A 14978-nucleotide genomic window follows, 5' to 3' on the forward strand; every position below is an offset into this window, starting at 1 on the left:
GTTACAAACTACTGTTAAGGTAGATACACTCAACATGATGCAAAACTTCACTTTTAATTTTACACAAAAGTTGGTATACAGAAAAGATGAATATATTGGTAATTACATATCAAAAATGAGAGTCAGGAAGCAGGCCAGGTCATGGCTAATACCAGTTAAATGTGGAGATCCAAACACATGGTGTTATATTTAAGTTACTTTTTCCTGCAAGGTTTTGCCTTGTCATCACAGAATTTTAATGTATTTTATATATGATTTGTTTTCCCTTTGTAAATAAACACATACAAACTAAAACAGAAATCAAAATGACAGTAGAATAGTGATATACACATGCCAGCTCAGTACCATGACAAAATGTGGATTAAGGGTCAGAAAAAAAGTCTCAAGGCCTCAGACCTAAGACTAATATGTTTTTGTTTTAAAAAGTGACTTTTGCTATGTTTTACGCTAGCATCACACTACTTAAATTCACTAACTAAAATGTGCTGACCCATAATTAGTTTGAAAATTCCTGGATTGCATTGAAGTCATGGATGGGCCGAAACCACTGACTTTTGAAAATGTTACGTAGACACCCCATTTTCTCATATCCTTCCATCCGCAGGAGTTATGTCACTGTTGTGAGGCGCGCCGCATGGGTAATAGGAGAGTATTAAAGATGGTTTGGAGGTGATGTCAGTGTTCCTAAGAGAGCCAATGATGCCATGATCTCGCCATGTTGGAGGGTAAGATATGTTGTTGAAATCACTCATGTTCTTATTAGCATTTATATGTATCTGTCTGGAAAGTAATTTCTAAAAATTTTAAATCCTAGTTTGATGCAATTTTTGTTTGCCAGGATTGTTTTTTTAGATTGAATCATTTAAAATCTTTAAATCCATAAATTGCTTTACCTAGAATTATAAGAAATTCCATAATTTTTTTTAATTAAAAAATAAGTTTATTTCCACATTCCACTCAAGACTGTCTGTACGTTCACGACATTTGAGCAGCTTGGTTGATAATATGTCTTCGATCCCTCGTCTCAGGCATTTGAGGGAGAAACCTGGAGGCTAGCAGGGCGAGGCTGATCCTGCAGGACAGCTTTTCCAGGTTTGGATCCACGCTCGGTTTGATCAGGAAGGGGGGGACGACACCTTTACTGTTCGAGTTCTCCCTGGGTCTTCAGCTAGGAGATCAAAAGAACTCAGCTGGTAGAAACATGTACAGTACAAGAAAAAAATTACTGGTGAGTGTGTGCATGTGTATGTTTGTCGCTTCCATGATGGTTTTAAATGTTTGGTCGTCAAGTCGCTTGTAATTATCTAGGTTGATTATTACACGTTTCTCTCTTCCTTGCTGTACTGCAGACTTAGAGTTGGGGGTGACCGAGAATTGAGGGGGGGACCGTGTAAATTTGCTCTGTGGGCAGGAAGAACTCCTCTCATCTGATAATAAACGGTGCTAAAGGCAAGTAAAAGCATTTTGTTTGGAAATGGAAAATGTGTTCTGTACTGTCATTAGATGTTTACATATGGTTTGGTGCATTAGGAGGTGTTAGTTAATGATAGTATTGTGTTGTTTTTTAGGGTCATTTGGAAGTAAAAGGCGTGATTAAAAATCAGGGAGGTGATTCGGAGAGGATGACTACTGAAGGGTGGCGTAAGGAGCTTTAAGCAAAAACAGATGAGAACAGGAATAACGCTAGAGGGAAAAGAACAACAAACAATTTAAATTGTTAAAAAAAATTTATTTTGAATTAATAGTTTGAGTTTGATCAGAGATTAGTGTTATCAGTAGTGTTTTTAAATTCAAGTCCAGATTTGGTGTTACGTACAAACACATTTGATTTTTGATTGCAAAGAGGTGCCAAAACTCTATATTTCAGTGAACTCTTTGTAATTTTATGAAATGAACAACAGTGGTACAGTGATTTTGAGAATCATACTTTAGAAGAAATGAAGTGAGCTTATGGATTGATTTTCAGTAAAATTGACAAAGGATTCACTGAAATCAGAGAGGTTTTGCACCTCTTTGGGGCAGATGCAAAAAGCAGAGATGTGTTTGGGACGAGACACCAAAACTGGGACTGAATTTAAAAACACTACTGTTAACACTAATCTCTTGGATCAATACACAAACTATTAATTCAAAAATAAATTTTGTTTTAACAAGTGTAAATTGTGTTTGTTTGTGTCTTTGTTCACCTCTTAGCGTTATTCCTGGGTTTGCTCAGTGCTGGTGTTTTTGGCAGGTGAAGAGGCTCCTTGAGCGCCCCCTTCAGGTGAGTCATCCTCTCCTGAATCACCTCCCTGATGTTTTTAATCCACTCCTGTTTAGCTTCCATATTGGACGCCTAGAGGGGAAACAACACAATGACTATCATTACTAACACCTCCTAATGGCACCAAACCAGTATGTAAACATCTAATGACAGGACAGAACACATTTTCCATTCAAACAAAATGCTTTACTTGCCTTTAGCACCGTTTTATTATCAGAGGAGGGAGTTCTTCCTGCCCACAGAGCAAATTTACACGGGTCGCCCTCAATGTGCTCGGTCACCCCCAACTCTGATGTCTGCAGGACAGCAAGGAAGAGAGAACGTGTAATTATCAACCTTGATAATTACAAGGCGATTGACGACCAAACAGTTAAAACCATGCATGGAAGCACAAACATACACATGCACACACTCACCAGTAGTTTGTTCTTGTACTGGTACTTGGTTCTACCAGCTGAGTCTTTGATCTCCTTGCTGAAGACCAGGGAGAACTCGAACAGGAAGAGGTGTCGGTCCCTCCCCTTCCTGATCAGCGAGCGTGGATCCCAAACCTGGAAGCTGTCCTGCAGGATCAGCTCGCCCTGCACCTCCAGGTTCTCCTCAAAGCCTGAGGACGAGGATCGAAGACTTATTATCAACCAAGCTGCTCAAAGTCTGAACGTACAGACAGTCTTGAGGTGGAATGTGAAATAAACTTATTTTTAATTAAAAAAATTATGGTATTTCTTGGATAATGGTCTAGGGTAAAGCAATTAATGGATTTAAAGATTTTAAATGATTCAATCTAAAAAACAGTCCTGGCAAACAAAAATGCATCAAACTGGAAAATGTTTAGAAATTACTTTCCAGACAGATAATATAAATGCTAATAAGAACATGAGTGATGTCAACAACAGTATCTTACCCTCCAACATGGCGAGATGCATGGCATCATTGGCTCTCTTAGGAACACTGAGCACCTCCAAACCATCTTTAATTTCTCCTTTACCCTCCTCACAACAGGACAGTAACTCCTGCGGATGGAGAGGATATTAGAAAATGTGGGTGTCTACGTAACAGTTTTCAAAAGTCAGTGTTTCTGCCCATCCAGACTTCAATGCAATCCAGGAATTTTCAAACTAATATGGGGTCAGCAGCATTTTAGTTAGTGATTTTAAGTAGTGTGGATGCTAGGCGGAAACATAGCAAAAGTCATGCTTTTTAAAACAAAAACATATTAGTCTTAGGTCTGAGGCCTTGAGACTTTTTTTCTGACCTTAATCCACATTTTGGTCATGGTACTGACTGGCATGGTTATGCACTATTTCTACTGTCATTTTGATTTCTGTTTTAGTTTGTATGTGTTACAAAGGAAAACAAATCATATATAAAGTATACATTAAAATTCTGTGATGACAGGGCATAACCTTGCAGGAAAATGTAACTTAATAAGTAACACCATGTGTTGGATCTCCACATTTAGAGACTGTGTATTCCATGAGCCTTGGCTGCTTCCTGACTCTCAGTTTTGATATGGTAATTTACCCCATATTTTCAGTTTTTCTGTATACCAACTTTTGTGTAAGAATTAAAAGTGAAGTGTTTGCATGCATGTTGGTGTATCTACCTTAAGCAGTAGTTGGTACTTAGTGATCCTCTGGACTGGTTTGATGAGGTAGGAGGAGATGGAGTTAGCCAGTCCACGTCTCTGCTGAATGTCCTGTTTAAACACAAAAATACAAAATTACAACAAATACCCAAATAACATTAAAAAAGTCAATCCTCAAAGTAAACTTCCACCTGATACTCACCATAATCTAAAATTTTCAATAACCAACTACGCCATCTGCTGACAGATCATGTGAACAACTCAATCATCACCATATCCAGCTGCAGAGGGGAAATTAAAAACATGCAGCTGCACACAGCCAGTTTTCCCTTCAAAATCTAAGTAATGTACTTGATAGAGTACCTCAGGGAGTGCTTCATTTAAAGGATAGATTAGAGTCCTGTTTATCTTGTTCAAGCTCCACAGTAAGCATCCACAACACATTCCCTGATTCAAGCCTTTGGTGGTTAACAGCTGGGTTTTGTACCGAAGTAACACTTTGATCATAATAAACTGCTCTTTTGGCAGCTGTTTATTTCCCCGAAACCTGTCCAAGAGGAAGCATTATGTTGATATGAGAATTATTGTTTAGACACACAGAACATAAGACATTCTTCTTTTATAATAAGCAGGGTTTTTTTTCTAATGATAAGATTAAAGTTAATAAAGGTTTTGTTTTTTTTTTTTTTTTTTTTTTGAGGACACAACTGTTTTTTTTGTATTACAAGTAATACACTTGATATGACTGAAACTGTTTTAAACCAGCATTACATCGATACTACTTTTTTTTCTTTTAAGCTTTTTTATTTATTTTAGTTTCATGTATGTGATGACATTATGTGAATGAATCTCTGGCAGAATAATGCTGCGTTTACTTACGTCAAAGAAGGTGCCAGCGTGCTCCAGTATGAGCTGACTGGAGTCTGGTTTGTTCTTACAGTAATCTACATAAATGTGGAACTTATCAGCCTGGAAGACAGGAGAAGATGGGAGAGGGTCATTTCATGATGCTCTTTTCAAGCTCACACCCTTATCAACAGAGGACTGACGTCACTGTCATTTTGTTCTGACACCATCTGCTGTGAAGCTCTGACTCAGACTCACCCAGGTGACGAAGCAGTGACCAACATCCTCTGGTAGCTGCTCATAGTTCACCAGTTCCTTCAGGAAAATACTGAAAACACACACAGGCACACACAGCAAAGGATCACAATGTGTGCTTGATATTCTCCTATATGGATCAGCCATTTTTTATCTTTAATAAAAACAGAAAACCTGATAAATTACAATCAATGTTTTTAGGATGTCTGATTATAACATGAAAATGAACATCCTGAAACCCCTAAAAAGTTCATTCTGATATCCTGTAGGTGAAGCGCTCCTTTAAGATCTAAAAGGAATCGATGAGTATAAGAAAAAGTTTCCGGAATTAACCGAGGTACCACAGGAATATCAGAAACAAAGGGAATCCAAAAAGAGTACATGAACTGTCTATAAAGGCAAATCTCAAAGACACATCTCCACTACAGCTACACTATCAGAAAAAAACTCCCTCCCTCAGAGTGTCTGACACCCTGAGTCAATAGACCAGCACTGGCACATCTGCAATTAAAACTTCATAATTTATGTATTATACTTTAAATGTACAATAGGGTTTTCTCATGTGAAATAATTCTTTATATCACTGTCTTACCTGCAATGTTTGGTGCAATATTCAACCACAGCATTCCTCTGTGCAGTCATTCAAATGTGCAATATTCTTCCAACTCTTGAATGTAGGCTATATTTAACATGTGACACATACTGTATATATTGTTTATATTCTTATTGTTAGTCTTACTAATGTATATCTATGTTGTTCATGGTAGCATTGCGCACATATTTTTATTTTTACACTTACATACTGGTTTTATATATTGCATTGTAGCATAAGGCACAGTTTTATATTTACGCACTTTACACACTCAGCACATTATCAGTATTTCTTTACATTGATATTTTTCCAAACTTACATGCTCAGCATATTATGCATATATTTGTTTTTAAAATTATTTAAATATTTAGATACTAGTGCTAATATTACTGTATTTCTATTTTATATTTTCATTTTACATTTCTATTTCTGTATATTGTGCTGATACATATTTAATTTCATTTCTTCTTAAGCCACGTTTAAGAAAACAGACAAATAAATCTTCCTTGTACCTTCTACTTGTGATAATTCTCTACACTGGCATCAGAGCGACTGTGATGAGCCACAGATTCCCCCCAGGGATCAGTAAAGTGTTTCTGATTCTGATTTCTTTTTTTTTAAGTGGCCAGAGTTTTCACAGCAAATCTCTAACAGTTAAAGCTGGGGTAAGGAATTTAATTTTGTAGCAAAAATCCCATAAACTTTGAGCGCATATTTATTTCAGTAGTCTGAGAGAAAATGAGACCTGACTGCACCTCTAAGAAAAAAAAAATCTAGCCCTTGATGGGAGATTTTAACCAATCATAGGTCATTTTAAAAAGAAGGATTCCCTGTTGGCTGTTCTATAAAAAAAAAAAAAAAAAAAAAAAGCCTGATTCGCTAGCAGAGAGTTCTGCAGGGAAAGCTGCAATTTCAGCAATGGCTGTATTGTCAAGTTCTGCTGTTGTTTCTTTTTTTGCCTTTTCCAGACTTCTTCTTCCCCTGAGCATTCCCACTACTCACTACTGGGCTCAGTTTTTAACAAAACTCTGTGTCTCTCACTTGTTGTGGAAGTCGCAGATATCCTGCATGTTGCCGAAGATGATATGCTCCTTGTTGGCGATGCCAGGTGGAATCTCCTCCACACCGTTGGTCATCTCCCACAGGTAGGTCTGACAGATAGACAGACAGGTGATGCACACAGCAAAATATGTGTTGTGTCAAAACAAAATCGGACAAGCAGAACAGTTTTTCATACCTCAAGACACTCATGGAGGTCTCTGACGTAGGTCTTCTCTGTCTGCAGCAGCTCTGCCATGATGAACCTGAGACAAGAAAAAACTTTACACCAATGAAGAGACCCCGCGAGGAAGGATCAGATGCTATTATTTATATAATTGCTCCTATTTTGTGTCTGCTTGTTCAATGGCCACATGAAGCTATTGATGCTCCCCCAATACTTATATTTCAACAACAAATAATTAAATACAAAACAAAACTATTTCAGTGGAGATTTCACAGTGTTGTTTGTTTCTGTATAAAAAAGCAAAGCCAACTTAATGAATCGTCTTTGTTGCAGCTCTATCTCTGGATCTCTGTGTAAAAAGGGCTTTGTTCTCTCTATCTCACTCTTCCTGCCTTCATTCATATACTCACTCTTTCTTTCTGGCAGACTTCCTCTTTTCCTCATTGACCTCATGGTTGGGGTCACGCAGTTTGACCTCGGGGTCGTCTGTCAGGCTGGCAGGGATAATGTCGAGTTCCAAGTCTTTATTGTCCTGCACAGAGGAGCACACATGCATTGTTGACAATGATCTGAAACAAAAATGTTCTGGCCCAAATCAGAGGGTCCAAACCTGGTTGATATATCAGGAGGGGTTACAGTGAAAATATGTGTGTTTTCACCTCAGAGCTGACCCCCAGGCTCCTTTCTAGGCTCTCCTGGTATTTGCCCATGCGTAGAGAGAAGTCTCGATATCTGCGGTCCACCGTGCTGACCCAGCGCTTCAGCTCTGACACGTGGGCATGGCCTTTCTCCACCAGGTTGTCCGCCAACTGGATCAGCAGCTTCACCTTCTCCTTGGTTTAAAATGAGGAGGAGGGAGGGAAGGAAGGAAGACAAAAAGGAGAAATAATAATAATTATAATAATAATAATAATAATAATAATAATAATAATAATAATAATAATTGTACAGCACTTATTTAAACAAATCTACATCTATATCTACGAAGTGCTTCACAAAGTGCATAAGAATAAAACAAAGAAATATACAGTAACAATAAATAAAACAATGTTAAGAGCTAAGATAATAGTGTGCACTGGGGCAAAATAAAGCTAAAGGAAATAAAACACACATTTTCCTTATCTTTAAAATGTTTCAAGCAATGATTTAATGACACTGTCATTAAATCATTGCATCCGACTATTATCATCACCAGCTGTTAAATCACATGACATCGGAGCTCTCTGACATCACTGAATCTGTTAAATATGCACTTCTATTACAAGTAAACAAATCAGGTCTCTATGTGTCACCCAAGGCCAGTGAGGACACCTCTTTCATTGGCATCAAATTCAAAATGTTGCCATACTGGCCCCGTTTTAGTTTCCTTAAAAGGCTCCCCTTTGGTCATCTCATCACCCCAAAAAAACACATTAACATTCTAGTAAACAAACCAAACCATCACCTCTCTATCCCCCCTCTCACCTCTACTGAAATTTGATCTTCATCATGTTTGTGTGCTAGGCTTACTGCCTGTCAATCACTAGTGGCTCCGCTAATATTATGTTAATCATGTTGTCATTTTGCATATTACTGATGCATTGCAAGTTAGATTACGCACTGTGATGCAGTCAGCACAAGTTGCTGATGTAATCTACTTTTTAATTAGGCAGAATGCATTACAATAAGAAATGCCTGTTAGGCTGATTTGCCAGGAAGACCGGAAATTGACCCAACTCTAAAGATTATTTTTTTGGCTTTTGCTCCTATTACTCATAAGACAGCTTATGCATGAAGAGAGGGAACAACACACAGCAAAGGGCCACAGGTCAGAGTCGACATAGACTCTGCACATGGGGGACCCGCTCCAGCAGGTGAGCTACCAGGCGGCCCAAACAGACCCAATTCTAGAGGGAACGATACATATATATTTTATATTTAAAATATTGGGATGAAATTCAGTATTATTGCCTCTTAAAAAAACAAAACAAAACATAATTTATCTCAGACAGAACTCTAATGTTTCATTCAGAGTGCAAAACTCCCTAAGGATAAATCAAAGTTTACGCAAATGTATGAATGTTTGAATGAATGTAATACATGAGACTAAATATTAGCAAGTTTATAAAGAAGATACAGTTTTTATATATTACATCTACCAGCTTGATGTTCCCAGCAGTTCCTTTGAGGTTAAATAAAGCTGCCAGTAACTGATGTTTATACACACACAAACACACACTCACATACAGACCTTGGCTGAAAGTCTGAAGTGATGATAGTCATTGAGGAGCTGCTGCGTTTCCTCGCTGCTGTCACCAGGTGACGTGTGTGTGGCCAGATAAACTTCACCTGTCTCTTGGATCCAATCCAGTGCCTGCAAACAAAACAAACACACACACACACACAAATACACACAACCGATAAAGTTTATCCTTAATCTCCATAAATTCCCTAATAAACTCGCTCCCTGATAAAATAAACCAGATGTCCCTTTAGTGCTGCACATTTCCCCAAAGTCAAAATCAAGCCAGAACTCTACTTTTGTTTCACTAAAGCACGCATGCACGCACGCACACGCACACACACACACACACACACACACACACACAAACACACACTGACCTGTTTGGCACTGCGTTCAAACACCAAGTACTGCTGACACTGGTCCAGTCTTCGTTTCTTTAATGTCCAGAAGTGAAGGACTCTGTTTTCTCTCTGCAGCAGCTCGTTCAGAATGGCTGCACACAAAAACACACAATTACTTCCTCCCTAATCCTAAATGTACTCCCAGCTCACCCATGTGGTTTTAGAAACCCAGCTGCGTTCACAGGTTAAGTACACATCATAATATCATACATCTGAATGAAGACAGCTGAGGTGCTAAATTAAAGTTAACTGAGTCCATGACTCAGACATGAACAACACCGGTACTTTTAAATATTTATTTATATTTACTTTACTGACCTTTAACTTGTTGTTCGGGCCCTCTGGTGTGACCGGCGGCTCCAGGCATGCTTACATTGTTCCTATGGATGTACTTCAGAAACACCTCAGCATTCCTCCGAGCTAGAGTGCACGCCTGGAGTACAGAGACATGGTGCCTAATACATTAAACTGACGCCATTCAGACACACACTTCTAAAACCCATCACTCAAGGACTTCACTACCCCTTACAAAACATTATTAGTTATTAAAAAACATTAGGCTGCTTTCATACATAATCTGTCATTTGCATTTCAAAGAAACTCTTTTATGTTAGCTCGTGTGAAAAATTGTAATTCGAACATTGTAATTGTTCATATTCATTCAATATATATCAATTTTTTTTTTTTTTTTTTAATCAGTTTTTGGGGTTTTTTAAAGATTTTTTGGGGTTTTTTTTTTAAGATTTTTTTTTGGGGGCTTTTTGCCGTTATTTGGTCGGCCAGCATAAGCATGAACAGGGGAAAGAGAGGGTATGACGTGCAGCAAAGGGCCGAAACCAAAATCCAACCCGCAGCTGCTACAGCGAGGACATTGCCTCTGTACATGGGGTGTCTGCTTTACCAAATAAGCTACTAGCAGCCCCACCTAAAGTTTTTTGCAGATCTTATTCCACCAAAGGTGAAGAGACTTTGATTTATTAAAATTTTGGGAAATGTGATTTAATTTATAAGTGCTGTAGCAATAGTTTGTAATTGAATTTTCTGTTCTGTTCTAGACATTCTGCTCTGTTGTGTTCTTCTGTACAGTTGTTAGCTTCAATATAGTGACACAGCTGTGTGTTTTCTGTTGTGACACATTGAGAGATAAATCACCTTGAGGAAGGCCTCTTTCTGCTCCAGATGTTTGCTAATCAGAGGTAGAAGGTGTTCGCAGTCGGCCGACATTCCAAGTTTATCATGGCTGCCACACCAGTCCTCGTCCCGGCGATACTCCTGCTCCAGGCTCTCTAGCACACTGCACACCTGGACACACACAAAGAGTTGGTGACACCATTAAAAGCACTCCTGCTCCAAGCTTCGAGAAAGCACAAACTCTGAGAATGTGTGTGAGACATGTGATTGACGTTTACCTGTTCAGACGTCTTGTAAAAGGCCACAGAGGCGTTGACGAGCTTCAGGCGGTCCTCCATCTTCAGCATCAACTGCTGCCAGTGAACTGCCACTTTCTCAGCACAGCCTCTGATCGCCTCTGGATCATAGTGACCTGCCTGAAGCATCATCTGAAGAGATGAGGAGCAGAGAGAGATTGAGACTGAGGTAATACATGGTCATGATGACCAGCCTGCAACATCTCTTTGACCCAGGAATGTAGAAATAAAATGTGCAGGGTAAGATAAGATAAATACTGGAGTAAGTTTTACTTGTTTGAAGTAAGTCTTATAAGTGTGTTACAGTCTATTTCAGAAAATAAAGTAACAGTTGTAAGAAGCACGGATTTACCTCAGCTTTTTGCTGGACCTGCAGAGCACTCTGATGAGTCTTCTGCAGAGAGTTAGCATGAAAGAGAGACTGGAGGAAGAGGAGGAGGAGGTGAGAGGATAGAGGAGAGGTAATTACCATTAATTAAAATCACTGACTCATTAGTTAGACTTTAAAGGTTCCCTGTGGAGTTTTTGGCCATTAATAAAGTCATGGAGCAATGTCTTTAATGTGTGAGTCCCTAGTTTGTTTGCACTCAAGCACTCGAGCACCCGTGCACGTTCCAATAAATGTTTTCACATTACTTCACTGATCTACAGATTGTGTTAACATGTCAAGACACATAAGCCAGTTAGCATACGTGTAAACAATACAGGTTTCCAACTCTTCAGAAAAATCTGCTTTGCAAGTCCTTTTGAGGAGAAAAATGCAATCATTACATTTGTTTACCTTCAAGGATACAAACAGCATATTTTGGTGAGTAACTCAGAATGTAAACAAACTAGAAAAAGGCACCTTTATTTGTTCCACATTATAAAAATTCAGATTGGCATGCCTTTTATTTATTATAAAGCAATAAAGGTATTCTATTAATACTGTAAATGCATCAAAATGCTCAATTCACAGAGAAATGCACACTAAACTTTTACAAAAACTTTGGCTTTGAACAAACCGTCAGGACTTCCGTGAAATTGTGATGTCACAACTTTACTATATAAAAGTAGAAACTGATGCAACAGTTCTACTACAGTCATTACCCAACTGCAGTGACTGCAAAGGTGCGGAGAGCGCAGATCCATCAACACTCTAAAACCCTGCCCAATCAGAGCAGATGTGGCTTTTTTGAGAGGGAGGGCTTAAAGAGGCCAAGCATTTTGGACAGAGGTTGAAGACAAGTATATTCAGAGAGACAGTGTGAGAAAAAATAAGTGTTTTTTCACATTAAAGCATGTTAAAATGTTCAAAGAAAAACCCAAAATCTTTTTTTTTTAACCTGAAAATGTGCATATTATGGGACTTTAAAGTGTTCAGTCTTACACTTACATATAGTGTAAATTAAGCCATTTTTAAGCCCTCAGCTGGTGTTTATTAGACCATAGCAGAAGTGTGCATTAACCAGCTACCATGATGACTTAGAGATTCAGAGAGCATGCATGTGCAAGTGCCCAAATGACAATTAGAAGCTATTCTCAGTTTTCTCTCAAAACACAAGGAACTGTTTTGTGTTTTCTTGAATGACAGCTGCGTAGGCCTGTCAAAGTCAGTTATATTTGAGCATCTCTAAATAGGCTCTGTCTCCTTTTCTCAAATGTAACCGCCAAAAATGGCAGCGAGAGCGAAATCATATTTAAAAGGTGACGTCATAGTCTGCGCCCATTTCTTCAGTCAACATTCTGCACTCTATTAAGAACTGTGTCACAACACACAGGTTGTAAATTCCAGCGTAGGAATTTTATTATTCATACGTGTGTGTTTGTGCGTGTCAGTGTGTGTATGCTTAAGCGATTATATTACATCAGCCTGATTGAGGATGCAAGACTTTATGTTAAGGGAACACACACGCACGCACGCACGCACGCATGCACGCACACGCACCCGCCAATAAGAGTTCCACAGGAGCAGAAACCAGGCCAGAACACACATGTTGGGTCTGGGCCAAAGTGATGTATTTATGTGTGTGAGCGTGCGTGTGTGTGTGTGTGCGTGTGTGTGTGTGTGTATGTGTGACTGTGTTCACAGTAGAGTGCTGACCAAGGGGCTTTTACCCCTGTGAGTGCTATCACACTTCTGGAGTCAGCTATTTAAAGTACCACACAAAGTCAAACATGCACACAAAAAAACACACACATGTTCAATGGCACTAAATTTGTGTGTGTGTGTGTGTGTGTGTGTGTGTGTGTAAGCATCTGTGACTCTTTAAAATCAATACTGAATCAAATGATTATTGTGGCAAGCCTGATACACACACAAATGACAAAGAGTGTGTGTGTGTGTGTGTGTGTATCAGCGTGCGCACTCATCTGCTACTATTCAAACCAATGCATACTGAAATAATTATTACTGAAGTACAGTAAGCCTGGTTTGAGCAGCAATAATTAGGACGTGTGTGTGTGCGTGTGTGTGTGTGTGTGTGAGTGAGTGTGTACCTCTATAGCCATCTGGAACTGCTCATGTTCCCTCTGCAGCTGCTCAGCCTCAGACAAGGAGCTGGCGTTCACCATGCTGGCGTTCAGCATGGACTCACCGTTACGAATCCAACCCAACACCTAAAGAGACACAGACAGAGACAGAGTGAGGGTGAGAGAGAAATTCAAAGCAATTACAAAATACAAATATTAAAAGGTATACTATGCAGGAATTATCAGTTACTTTTTGTCACCAGCATCACCAGCAAAAGCAAAAGTGAGTGCCAGCCCCAGATTTAGTCCACTTGGTGTTTCGCCTCGCTATATTTGCACTTGTCTATTTGAGAATGGTCACACTCTAGCTATTCTGCTATTTACACCCATCCCTAACACGTTATTATGGGTCCCGCTGCGTGCTGTGATTGGCTGGTACTTGTAATGTCAACGCATCAATGTCGGAGGCAGTTAGTGTTGGTGTTAGTGATATTCTCTACAATTAAAGTGATAAATTTGCAAGAAAAACTCACAAATGTACTGCCAGAAAGTCGTGTGACTTGGTATAAAAGCAACACCAGGTAAATGAGATGTGGTAGGTGAACGGGTCAAGCACAGGATTTTCACAAAAGACATGGGAAGTCCCATGTGAGTCACTGCTGACTTGTGATATCAGACTCAGTGGAGTTATCATTATTAGTTTTGGGGATTTATAAAGCTGCTGAATGCATGATGTGAAGATAAACTTTATCAGCATAGCTGAATAGACAAGTTCATGTTAACATCATATTTTTATGTTGCTAGGATCCAAAGGAATTTGCAAATAGCCACATTAGCTATGTACACCCTGGGTGCAAAATACCAGTGTTGGATACTGATGCCCTGGTACTAATAGTATCTGCTTTTTTAAGCTCTGTGTCTGACATTTTTTTAAGGAGAATCCTGCATATATTATAGCATACCAATAAAATTGTAGGACACTTATTTAAAATCACCTACACAATTTCTGTGTGTAAATGGGAAAAATAGATACACAAGATAAGAGTGAGATTGATATGCAGTGTGAGGTTAAAAATGTAAACAGTATAGTGTGAAGAACAGGACCAACATACTGTTGCAAAATCAATGATAATATGGATGCAGAAATTATTGGTGTGCAAGTTTTAGCAGCACAAATACAAGCGACAATAAACATGTTTTAGTAATGTATTTTAGATTTAGGAAGAATAGTGTCAGTGATGTTTCCTTTCCTTCATTTCCTCCTCTGAAAAACTGTTATTTAAAAAAAAAATTTTTTTTTTTTTCACAAATTTGGGGCGGTCCAGGAGGATAAACATCCCACATTGTGACTGAGGGTTGTTTAACTAATGTGCAGTAGATGGCAGCATAACCTGCTAGAGATAAAGAAGCACAAGAAGAAGAGCACAGATTCTGAGCAGTCTGAAAAAAAGTTATTTAAAAAAGCTGTTAAACATAACAGCACATGAGCGCAATCTTTGTCCAAAATGTCAAAACTCAGACTTACGCTGAAGTTACTGGTCATTTTTAGTTTGTTTTTTGTTTGCACTTTTACCAAGCATTACATACAATATTTAATTCCACACTTAATCTACATGGTGCACACAGTTATTATGAACTTCACTGAACTGTGGCCGCAAGTGAGTGTTGGTTTGCATCAGGTTCATAACCACAACAACTCTATAGGA

At 38.8% G+C, this 14978-nt stretch overlaps 1 protein-coding gene across 1 annotated transcript in view; it reads right to left on the reverse strand.

The window, feature by feature from the left end:
* Positions 1–2182: 2182 nt before the first annotated feature.
* Positions 2183–14978, reverse strand: part of LOC121948647 (kalirin-like) — a 99447-nt gene continuing 86651 nt past the window's right edge. The window contains exons 20-37 of the mRNA XM_042494046.1: positions 13300–13419; positions 11174–11242; positions 10804–10953; positions 10547–10696; positions 9713–9827; positions 9371–9486; positions 9000–9122; positions 7429–7602; positions 7180–7301; positions 6782–6848; positions 6586–6695; positions 4956–5025; positions 4731–4820; positions 3870–3962; positions 3168–3276; positions 2680–2870; positions 2458–2559; positions 2183–2335 (exon numbers count right to left, since the gene is read on the reverse strand). Of these exons, the coding sequence (XP_042349980.1) occupies positions 2183–2335; positions 2458–2559; positions 2680–2870; positions 3168–3276; positions 3870–3962; positions 4731–4820; positions 4956–5025; positions 6586–6695; positions 6782–6848; positions 7180–7301; positions 7429–7602; positions 9000–9122; positions 9371–9486; positions 9713–9827; positions 10547–10696; positions 10804–10953; positions 11174–11242; positions 13300–13419 (2124 nt within the window). The remainder of the gene's footprint in view (positions 2336–2457; positions 2560–2679; positions 2871–3167; positions 3277–3869; positions 3963–4730; positions 4821–4955; positions 5026–6585; positions 6696–6781; positions 6849–7179; positions 7302–7428; positions 7603–8999; positions 9123–9370; positions 9487–9712; positions 9828–10546; positions 10697–10803; positions 10954–11173; positions 11243–13299; positions 13420–14978) is intronic.

The sequence above is a fragment of the Plectropomus leopardus genome, chromosome 10 (assembly GCF_008729295.1).
Source record: "Plectropomus leopardus isolate mb chromosome 10, YSFRI_Pleo_2.0, whole genome shotgun sequence".
In the NCBI taxonomy this organism is placed as follows: Eukaryota; Metazoa; Chordata; class Actinopteri; order Perciformes; family Serranidae; genus Plectropomus; species Plectropomus leopardus.